Genomic DNA, 11958 nt, shown 5'->3' with positions numbered 1-11958 from the left:
AAAATCCTAGAAGCACTTAATTTGTAGGGCACCGACAACATAATTCGGTAACACTTTATAATAACTGCACACTATGTATCATTAGGTAAGCATTCAAGATAAAACTTTAAATTGTAATAATGTTTTAGATTTTAACTTAATGTTAACTAACATTAATAAATGCTATATAATTATTGTCCATATTAATTAATTATTGTCCATCCCTTTCTGGGATGGTAATCAAATGGTTCAGGTCATACTCAACAGTTTCATATAACAACTCAACACTCATATCAGTATTAATGATAGATAGACACTGGAAAAAGCTCATAAAAGGGCGTGGAAGAGGCACTCTATAGCGCCACCTTTTGACAAAACTTGGGGGGTTAGTTTTAGCTACAGTCACCAAACTTGGTACATATATTGTTCTCATCAAGCCGGACAACTTTCTAATTTACAGTCATTAGCTACGACCAACAGGAAGTCGGCTATATTGATTTGAATGTGGATTTTTGGAAAAATATAGCTGTGAATTAATGAATACTCCTCAGAGGACAATTACGCTATACACACCAAACTTTTTCTACATGATGCCAAAACATTGAGGAACTTATATTGCGGATGGATTTTGGATAGCTTGAACGGTTTTGCCGTGGTGATTTGTTAAAATAACAGGAAAAAATGACAGAGTACACAGTAAAATCAGCAGTGTTAATCAAGCAGTGTTATTCTATCTTTACTCTTAAGGAGTTAACTCAACAACAAATGGTGAAAGATACCCCCTAGTGTTGGTGAAAATTATCAGAGTTAAATTCTGCGTCGTTAACTTTACTCTGTTAAGCTCCGCCCCTCAATCTACCCCCTGCGAAGATCTGAAGAGGACCGGAGTTTTCTGATCGCCATTTTCTTTTAGCTCCAACCGACAGGTAAGCTCTTTTAAGTAACGTACTAAAACACAGTTTTAATATTGTATGTTAATAAATGTGCTAATATTACTGCATAGGTTGTATTTTGATGCGATTTGTGTAGTTTTGTTATTTTAATTTCCGAAATTCCGAATAGGCAACGTAACTTCGTGGCAAGTTCATACATTGGAGAGTTGTTTTTCGTCACAATGTAATGGTAAAGCTTAAATTATGCCAATAATCTAACTTCTTTTTTTTTAAGTTGCAATTGGCATTGTTATATGCCATTAATATGTTTTAGTTATTTTAACGTTGAATTATCTAACGTCACAGTGGGGCATCAACATTTTTATGTGTTGGATGGTTGAAATTGCGATGTTCCAGCTTGGGCTGTGGATGTTTGCATCATATATGTCAATGTTTAACATGTGTAATTCATGTAATATCGTTGCTGATGGAGATTTTGTTGATTTTGAGCATGTATTACGACGCTATATACAGTCCGAATAAATATGATAATAATATAACATATAATCTGTTTTAATGTTACATAAACTATCTTTGCAACTGTTCAGCTCACAGATTAAATGTGTTCAACGACATTTAACAATTTTTGTGAGGACATATATTCGATCACCACCATTGCATTTTTTTAGTCACATAAGATTAGATGGCGCTATGGGCTTAGCGATGGTTCAACGCTGCTCAACGAAGGAAAAAAAACCCCGCTAAATTGTTTCTCGAACCTTCCTTAATGTTTTCGGTATTATAGTTTGTTATTGCTGTTAGACACACAATTAGCTGACATGAGCGGTAACATGTTAGTGCTATTATAAGTAACGTTAGGTGTTTGAAGTGAACTTCAACCTGTTTTTAAGGATTGACGGTGTTCAAATGCTGTATATTAGAAAATAATGAAAATGCGCTTTAATCTTGAAAATGAAATTGAGTGTAGCAGTATAATTGGCATGGCATAGCACATATATTGTACAATTAACATTTTATTATTATTGTCGCTGTTTTAAATTCTCTATTTTAGGCAACTTTGATCAGAAACTGTATGGCATCACTTAGTGAAAACTGAAACACTAACCACTGTAAGTATTTACTAAAGTATTTGTGAAATATTTTTGCTACCTTGTATGACCAATTCTTAGATCTAATCACAAATACTGAGGTGATTATGCAAACTATTGCAACATAATTTCTGCACTTATTTATATGTTGGGCATGAAACCTTTTTACACTGTAATCTGTGCAATACTCTAACTTCTTACAGATCATGCTGGTTAAGGTGAAACTTGGGGATGCCCCAAAATTTGTCAAGATAACCAAGCTGAGCCTGAAGGAATTTTTATCTGCTGGTAAAAAAACAAACAAATATACTTTCATTGTATTATTTTAGGAATTGTTATGATTATTTTTATTTATATGTTACTTGATGGATGTCTAGTAATTTTGTATGAGAATATATAGTCACGTTGCATGTGCCCTGATGTTCAAAGTTCATCATCGCTATGTAAAACCTTTTAAGTCATATATCCTTTCTCATAAAATTGCATACGTTTATTTAAGCATTTTCAAAGTTTGGTGTCCCAGCTGTACCAGAGAATGTGAAGGTTTTTGATGAGTCAGGGACTGAGGTGGATGATGATGTTTTTGAGGATGTAGTCAGAGATCCCTCAGTTGGAGTTCTTACCATAAAACATGGTGCAGGTTTGTATTTATTACATTATTTGTTAGAAATGTATTTAATAATACTAATTAATAATAATTGCCCATAAAAATTTATCTGCAACCAGACTTGGATTCTACCTCTCCACAAGCCTCTCATGAGCAGTCAAATCGGTCCCTGTCTTCATCCATTGACTCCAGTGACTCACAGGATACAGTCATTATTGAAGAAAGCTCATCCAGTAAACAAATGAGGCTAGACGAAGAAGCTAAAAAGGTGGGTATCAAATTTTTAGTACTTTTACATTTTGGGGGAAAAAAGTAAAAGAAAAAAGACTGTTGAAACTCATAAATCTATTTTTAAAAATTAACATGATTTTGATATTTCATATTGATTTAAGTTGATTAATGAGACTTATGATTTTTAAGACTGATTTATATATATTTTTTATTATAATCTTGAAGTTGGTGGAAACCATTCTTGTCCAGAAACCTGGTGGGGAGCGTATAATAAATGAATACAACCGAACAAGTCTTTGGGGGACGAAACAAGGAGGAAAATGGTTAACATCTTGGCAGCTGACATGACAGAAAAGAATGGGTAATCTTCATAATCATTACCTGGTGTGATCTCTAGTTTTAAAATGTTTTGTTGTTGTTTAAACTCAGGCAAAGGACACTAAAAATTTTTATTTAATTCATTTATTTATTATTATTTTTTTACTGCAGTACATCACCAACAAGGCATGTGAAAGAAAAATATGCCAGAGGAATTGTGGGTTTGTTCCCTTACCTCAGTGACCCCTTTTCCAAAAATGGCTACGTAAGTGTCGGCTTTGAATTCTAATTCTGTGTTGACATTTTAAATGCTGCTGATCTCACATACCCATACTTCAGGTGGTGTATTTTGCTGTTGAATTTAAAGACTTTTTACCTGTATTTTTCTCTTTCTAAGGAACATTATAATGATGGCGAAAGCGGTACTGGGTTCTTAGCATGGAGAATCAAAACTATACAGAGAGGCTTAGCTAAAGAACGACGTGCATCATTTGAAGGTACAGGATGAAATTCTGAAATCTACCTTTTTTGTTTTTTTATATAGCTTATTCTGCCATCTTTCACAGGAGTTCTGTTGCAACCAAGTTGCCTTTTTTAAGATTAAACTTCGTTTATCATTCTTTAAGCAGTGTTGAAGCATTTAAAAATTTTTGTTTCGTTCATCAGGACAAGGAACGTCTGCTGAAGGGGGGTCTGGTGGACCAGCTGTAAGACGGCAGTCAGAGTTTAATCCAGAGACCATCTTGAGTGAGGATGAATGCAAGGAAGCAACTGCATTCATGAGCCATTCTTCTGATGAGGACGCCATCAAGAAGAAAATGAAATTGACATTCGACTATCGCCGCAACATGGTTCTTGACCCCATGCAGTCAAGTGATATATTGACAGTCTTTCCACGATTCAAAGACATTAAAGGCTTGGTAAAGTGTTTATAATCATATGTACTGATATAATCAAAATGTACTGATGTCTAAATATATGTTTATTCAATGCCTACATGGGCTTATATAATTATTTGTCTGGTACTTGGAACAAAATATTTTGGGTCATCCTTTTCTGCCTCTTCTTAGATTGAGCAAGATTTTGTTCTGATGTTTGGAGAAGGAGTGTCAGGCAAGCTACTGGAGAAGTGGACCACTGCATTCAAGAAAAAAGTGATTCAGCAGTGCAAAAAGCTTCCAAGCACCAGTGATTTGGAAGAACTACTGCTAGCAGCTGAATCTCCTACTGGTGACTCAGAAGAGGGTGTTAATTTTGGTAAGATGTTTAAGATTAATTTTACACTTGAAATATTATTTTGAAATATTATTGAACAAATTATCTAAGGAACTTGAGGGTGAAAGGGTGTCCCCATATATTTTTTTTTTATGTGCTTTATTATTCTTTTATTTCACTTCCAGTTTGCATTAGTGGTCAAAATTTGCTAACTTAATGTATGTGTTTAAACAGTTTGGGACAGTGACCTCTCTTCTATTATACTTCTGTTGCATCTGATCCCACCTTCTGCCCAAGGCCGGAAAAGACCAGGAAAGGTGTCTGCCTCTCAAGCAGAGAAACACCTTGTTGTCTTTAAGAAGGTTTTTTTTTTTTTTTTCTTCTTTTCTTTGTTTCTCTGTTTAATAATTAACATATCGGTGATAGATCTCTTCAATTTGCTTGGTTTTTTCAGAGTGGAACAAACATTGAGGAGCATCTTCGAGAAATCGCAGCTATTGCTCAGCCCTACCTCCTGGCTGTGGGACCTCAGAAGAATTCAGTTCACCAGTACTTCATCGTTCTTGATCAGCATGCCATTCCATGCAAGTCAGCCTCGTCTCTTGGTGCCTTTGACGAGCTGTTTAAGGCACACTTTGTTTTTGGCACCTCTTACAACATTATGCTACACAACATGTACACTTTCATTCAGACCACTGTGTACAACATAGATGTTGGCAAAGTGAAAGAGAGTCCTCGTGTTGCTGAGGTTAAAGCAAGGTTGCTTGGCTAGGTGCCTTAAGTTTTTCTGCCCTCATGAAGTGTTTTGTTTGTCAGGCTGAGTTATATGGTTCAAAATTGCTTCTTAGGCACCTAAGATTAGTTCATGGTTTTGTTCCTGGAAAGAATCTTCGCCTTAAATGTGTAGAGGCAGGGTGTAGTTCTGTGTTTGGTACTTTTTCAGGTTTTAGAAAACATTTGCATATAAAACATACTGAGCAAAGTGATAAGAATTTTGACACCATTGACAACAGTGAGACTGCTGAGGCAGAAGGACAAATTAGTGCTCAAACATTTGATCAGATTGGCAGTGTTGGAGAAGTGGCCACAACATCTGTATTGTTAAAGTCAAATAAGAGCACTTTAGATATGTGTGCTTCTGCTGTTGCGCAACTAAAAGTTGCTGGGTTAAGTCAGTCTGCTATAAGTGGTTTTGTTTAATCTATGGAGGAAATCGTTTTTGAGATTCACAGTCAGGCCCAGGATGCAGCTTTGCTGTGTCTGCCTCCACATGACATTGCTACTAAAAGGAAAATAGAAAGTTCAATTGAACATTTGGAAAATCCATTTACTTTGTTAAATTCAGAAGCCAAACGAAAGAGACTCTTTACAGAGAAATGGGGAACTGTTGAACCTACCGAAATAGTGCTTGGCACAAGATTTGACAGCAGAAGAAATAAAACCACAGGAACATTTGATCAAGTTGTTGTAACAGATAAATGTGCTTATGTTCCCATTTTAGAAACACTAAAGGTAATTTTACAAAATCCGCATCTTACTGATTTGTTTAAACCCAGGCATGTTCCAAAGGAAGGCGTTTATGTTGACTTAAGTGATGCAGCACATTTTAAAAGTAATCCTTTATTTTACACAGAAAAAGATGCCTTACAAATTCAGTTATTTTATGATGATTTTGAGACCGCTAACCCTTTGGGTTCCAAAAAAGGTATACATAAATTGGGTGCTATCTATTTTACATTAAGGAATTTCCCCCCCATTTTTAACTCCTCATTGGATAATATTCATTTATGTGCCCTCTTTCATGCACAGGATATTAGACGGTATGGTTTGAATTCTATAATCGAGCCTCTAGTAAATGATCTAAAAGTGCTTGAGATTGAGGGGGTTAAGAATCCAGTATCTGAAAGATGTATTAGGGGTACAATTGTTCAAGTCACAGGGGATAACCTTGGCTTACACAGCTTATTAGGGTTTCTGGAGTCATTTGGGGCTCAATATTGCTGTCGTTTCTGTGTTCTTGAGAAAGATCGCTTTCAGTTTGTGTTCTCCGAAGATAACCCTGAGGTTGTACTAAGAACAACTGAGATGCATGCTCTGCACTGTAAAAGGTTACAAGATGACTCTACACTACCTCATGTTTATGGCGTCAAACGGGTGTGTTTGTTAAATTCACTCAAGTATTTCAACACAGCCAACAATTTTGCTGTGGATATAATGCACGACATTCTTGAAGGTGTCGCTCAGCTAGAGGTAAAACTTGTTTTGCAGTACATTCAGCATCATTTTCTGAGTGCTGATGACCTTGCTGGTAGAATACATGCTTTTGATTATGGTTACAATCAGCAGAGGAACCGTCCTCCAATGGTCAAATTGTTTGGTGGAAGCAACGATTTTGGTTTAAATGCCATACAATCTTGGTGCTTGTTGCGCAACATGCCTCTGTTATTTGGTGATTTAGTGCAGAGAGATGATAAACACTGGTATCTTTTGCTTTTACTTCTGCAGATTGTTAACATCGTATTTTCACCAGTCCTAACAGAAGGCATGACCATTTATCTTAAACATTTAATAATTGAACATCACCAGCTATTCAAAAAATTATTTCCCGAAAAAAATCTTTTGCCAAAGCATCACATAATGATACATTACCCACAGTGTATAAGAAAAATTGGACCAATTCTGCACATGTGGTGTATGCGTTATGAAGCTAAACACAAATTCTTTAAAACACAATTAAAAAGCTTCAAAAACATCACCAAAACATTGGCCAAAAAGCACCAGAGTTGTATGGCAATGCACTGGGAGTCTTTTAGCCAGTACAGAGTTACTCTTGGTCCAGGGAAGATGGTGGAACTCAGTGGACTTAAAGGTGGCATGGAGATGGCTTCCAAACTAGGAGTGGAAATATCAGAACATGTCTATTCTGTAAAGTGGATCAAACATCATGGCACAGAGTATCGCCCTGACTTTATTATCTGTACAGAAGTAGCATGTGAGATGCCAGTGTTTTGTAAGATCAAGACTATTGCTGTGAAAGATGAAAATGTACTGTTATGTGGAACACTGATGGAAACACTCTGTTTTGATGACCATTACCATGCATTTACAGTCAGACTGCATCCAGACCGAGTTTTAAAGTTAGTAAATGTTAACGAGCTGTGTTATTTCAAACCATTTGATCTTCAAATGAAATATGGTACAACAGATTCTGCACTGCATATAGTGCCCTATTGTCATTTTATGCAGATGTGATGTTTTTTGTGCATGTATTTGTTTAAGCCTGACCGTGTTTTTAATAAATGTTTTAAATGGTACGTTGATTAAGTTGTTTTTTGTTCTGTTCTCTGGAGTTATTTGATCAGCATTTTAACCTATTGCAACACCAAATGGGTTTTAAAATTGTACTCACTGAGTGGGATTTTTTCACTAATAAAAATGTAAATAAACTCTACAAAAGTGAAATATTAACACTAATTGGTGTTCATTTTCCCTTAGTGTTAAATTGTGGTAACACCATTCAGAGTTAATTTACTTTAGTGTTAAATTGTAGTAACACTATTCAGTGTTGAGCAGTGTTAATTTTTTACTCCAAACAGAGTTAATTTTACTCTGAAAATTGAACACTATGACAAGAGTCATTTTATCACCAATTCTGAATGGGACCAAATACACTCGGGTCCAGTGTTAAATTTAACTCTTAAAGAGTTATTTTAACACTGCAAAATTTACTGGCTGTGCACCGTTCTCCTGATGCCACCGGGGAGGCGTTTGCACTGACGGGCTTGGGCCCGCCATCGCTGCTTGCAGCTATATTCATATATTTATTTTTATATAAAGGCAACAGAACTGAAATTATATCATGTTTATTAGCAACACAGCACGCGAGTGTGAATAACGCGATATCTGTCTTTGATCTCGTTGGTATATGCTCCACTTCGAGAGGTCAGAAATGTCCGTCTTGACTGTGTTTATTTCACTCCACCCCTTACTGCAGCCGCCTACTCTCGCCTACATTTCAGGCGAGGCGCATCTCAAACAAGCCTAGTGCCTGACCTAGGTGGCTGGTCTCGTTTTGCTCTCGCGGTACTTTGATGGCACGTGAACAGTGGATGCAATTTGTTTTTCCAAGGCAGCAACGGAGTTTCACGAGCGTGTTTGTTTGCTTGTTCCCGTCATTTTGGTGACCAATGTTTTATAACAAGGTACATTCTGACACTGGATTTGCACATCGTTTGATACTGAAAGACGGAGCAGTCCCAGCGATAAAAGATCCCGGTCATGATTAGGAACTGCTGTAAAACTGCATCAATGTCTATGGTTTGTCGCCAATCGGCCCGTAAGTGCTCGCGACTCTTCAGCTCCGCCCGAAACTGTGTGTGTTATGTCCCCTTTAAACTAGTCAAGTCGACTTTATTTTTATAGCACTACAGCACAGATTTAAGCAGCAGGAAATAACGACCATGGTGCAAATGGAATCATTTCTGCTGCGGCGCAGCTCCAAGAGAAAATAGTAAATGGTCATTGTTCAGGACATGCTTCTGAGGCAGCTTAACGTTCAATGATCTACAACAAAATAGTACGAGCTTTGGTGATAACTAAGCAAATATTCAATGATTTATTTGATCAACCATCACGGCATAGAACACACAGGATTGTGGGTATCAAGCCAGCGAAGGATGCATCTATTCTGCCTTTAAATATCGACCACATGAGGTATCTCAGGAGGCAGGAAATGAAGCTAACTTTGGATTTGACGTGTCTCGATGCCTTCCTACCTTGAAATGTGTCCTCCGAAAGCAGTATTTTCCAGTTTCGGATGCAGCCGTCAGTTCAGCGTTGATTCTGTTCCCGCATCAGACACACTTGTTCTGTCTAGTCGTATTGGAAACATGCTTGTTCTTAAGCTTGGTTGTTATTGGGAACATGCTTGTTCTTAAGTTATAGTTGTATTGTCGGGAACACGTTTGTCCCAGAGCTATCTGGTTGTTATTGGAACATGCTTGTTCTAAAAGCTGTAGTCGTATTTGGAACATGCTTGTACTTAAGCCGTCTAGTCATATTGAGAACATGCTTGTTCCAGAGCAATCTGGTCGTTATTCGGAACATGCTTGTTCTGAAAGCTGTAGGTGAATTGGAACATGTTTTTCTTAAGTCTATCTGGTGTTATTCAGAACATGTTGCTTAAGCTTTTAAGGTACTGGCAACATATTCATTAGGAAATCTGTTTAAGGCAACAGAATTGTTGTTACAGGTTATGCGGGTTTTGGCAACATATTTGATTGGTCATTGATTAAGGGCAACATGCTTGTTGCTTAAGGCTTTGAGATTTTGCTATCAGTTTGTGTTGGGGGATATCAGCATATGGTTTTGTTTTGGGGGGTTATTGCTGCTCTCCCTGCTCTCATCCATGCTAGGCTGCATGGATGCGCAGGGAGTTCTTGCCCAGAACAGAACCATACCGCCAAACCAAACTGTATGCTAATTGTCAATCATATTTGACGATAGTGGTCCTGACAGAATTCATATTTAAGCCCAAAGCCATTACACTGGTGGTACTACTTAAATCTAAAATCACTACATTTAGTGGTGCCCCGTGTGAGGCTATCTAACCTTGAAATCACTACAACAATAAATGCATCTAATGATGGTTCACTAATTATTAATAAACAATCCCTTCTAATCTTACCTTGTCATTCTTCGGCCTATAGTTACACTGGTGCATCTATAATATAATTAATCTGTAATATTATTTATACAAACATTTGTAAATGATCCACGCCTAACCTCAGTGGCTCCTTTGAAGCCTGTTGTTGCAGCAGTAGTGATTTCTCCATTTTAGGTTTCCTTCCTCTGCGCTTTAGTAACGGAACTGCTCCACCTAAATAAGAAAAAAGACACACCACATACATATTTATAGATGTGTTGCCTTACTAAAGATAAGAAAACATCTACAGAGTTTGAAAGGGCAATCTGCACCTGCTGATAATAAATCTAACCCAGGAGCACTTGAAGTGGGGCTTGAGTTTTCTGTATCAGAGTCTCGTTCAGCTTCAATCTGTGAAAACCAAATCAAATATTTAATTTCTGGTAGTTATGTTATTGGTCATGTAACCTAATCACAAGAATCACCAGCAAAGTGCACAGAGTGATTACCTTTCTCTTCCTTCCTCTTTTATCTTTGGCAGAGACATTTGTGGTATCTTTATGTGATGGGTCCTGGGGACCACAAAAAATTATAAAATATATGACATGACCCATTTTTAAGGCATATCATACTAAATTCAAATCCACATGGTCACTCCAGTGATTTTACAGTTAAAGGGATAGTTCACTAAAAAAAATTAAAATTTGCTGTTAATTTACTCAAACTCGGGCCATTTAAAATGTAGGTGACTTTTTTCTTCAGTAAAATATTAAGATTTATAGCTGAAACCGTGGTCCTTGGTGATTCATAAAATGCAAGTTAGCGGCTACTGGTTTTTCAGAATAAAAAAAAGGAAGTAACACAAGGAACACAAAATTAATACCCCCGGCTCCTGATGATATATTGAGGTCTTATGAAGTGAAGCGATTGGTCTGTGCAAGAAATTGAACATTATTACTATCTGTAATCCACAGCTGCAGGCAAACGGTCCATAGTGATGTCTGGTTCGCGAACGAATCATTCTTTTGGACCATTCAACTCACCAGTTCCTACGTATCTGTTACGTATGTTCCCGTTTAGTTCCTGTTGTAAGATACGTATGTTCCCGTTTAGTTCCTGTTGTCCTTATTTGGTCCTTCCAGTTACTTTTCCCATTATTAGTATCACCTGTTCCTTGTTATTAGTTATCCCCATCACCTGTCTGCCCCTCGTTATCTGCCCGATTTAGTTCTAGCCCGTTCTGTTCTCCCTTGTCTGGAATTGTTTGTCAACTCCTTGTGCTACGTGTGATTCCCTGAAAAAAAGAATTAAACTCCTGGTCTCCTCGCTCCGTGCTCCTCACAGTAGCAACCCGTGACAGAATTCCAGACCACACAAAAAGTGAGCGGCGACTTTTCCTCGCGTTTGTTTTTTGTTTTCCTTGTTTTCCCGCGGCTATGGAAATTGCCGCTCGGTTCTCCGCCTTAGCTCGCCTAGATCTCCCCTTTGTTGAGTATTCCTGGGAGTTCTGCAGGCTTGGGCCGAGCCAGCTAAGGCCACAGAGGATCCGCCATGGCCTCCTGAGTCCCCTGCTCCGCCATGGCTCCCTGACCGCCCTCCCTCCCTGATGGCGCCGTCCGGGAGGGCGGCGATCTGTCACGTGTATGTTCCCGTTTAGTTCCTGTTGTCCTTATTTGGTCCGTCCAGTTCTTTTTCCCATTATTAGTATCACCTGTTCCTTGTTATTAGTTATGCCCATCACCTGTCTGCCAGTGCCAGCACCACGTAAGCGCTACCCTGATCCCCAGTTAAGCCCACGGAGGACTTCAGATTCCCCGTTAAGCCCAGGGAGGGCTCCAGATTCCCATTTTAGCCCAGGGAGGGCTCCTGTTCCCCAGTTAAGCCCAGGGAGGGCTTCAGATCCCCAGTTAAGCCCCGGGAGGGCTCCTGATTCCCCGTTTAGCCCAGGGAGGGCTCCTGATCCCCAGTCAAGCCCAGGAAGGG

General features: G+C 38.2%; 1 protein-coding gene and 1 pseudogene across 1 annotated transcript in view; one reads left to right on the top strand and one right to left on the bottom strand.

Annotated features, from left to right (window-relative positions):
- Nucleotides 1–2163: 2163 nt before the first annotated feature.
- On the top strand, nt 2164–6545 carry LOC107748251 (uncharacterized; annotated as a pseudogene).
- A 3536-nt stretch (nt 6546–10081) lies between these two features.
- The window catches only part of LOC107748249 (hepatoma-derived growth factor-related protein 3-like), a 49972-nt gene continuing 48095 nt past the window's right edge, over nt 10082–11958 (bottom strand). The window contains exons 7-9 of the mRNA XM_016562983.1: nt 10485–10547; nt 10308–10386; nt 10082–10209 (exon numbers count right to left, since the gene is read on the bottom strand). Of these exons, the coding sequence (XP_016418469.1) occupies nt 10082–10209; nt 10308–10386; nt 10485–10547 (270 nt within the window). The remainder of the gene's footprint in view (nt 10210–10307; nt 10387–10484; nt 10548–11958) is intronic.

The sequence above is a fragment of the Sinocyclocheilus rhinocerous genome, unplaced genomic scaffold (assembly GCF_001515625.1).
Source record: "Sinocyclocheilus rhinocerous isolate Xijiao unplaced genomic scaffold, SAMN03320098_v1.1 scaffold5949, whole genome shotgun sequence".
In the NCBI taxonomy this organism is placed as follows: Eukaryota; Metazoa; Chordata; class Actinopteri; order Cypriniformes; family Cyprinidae; genus Sinocyclocheilus; species Sinocyclocheilus rhinocerous.
Note: the sequence above shows the minus strand (reverse complement) of the source record. Positions and strands in the feature narration are given on the sequence as shown.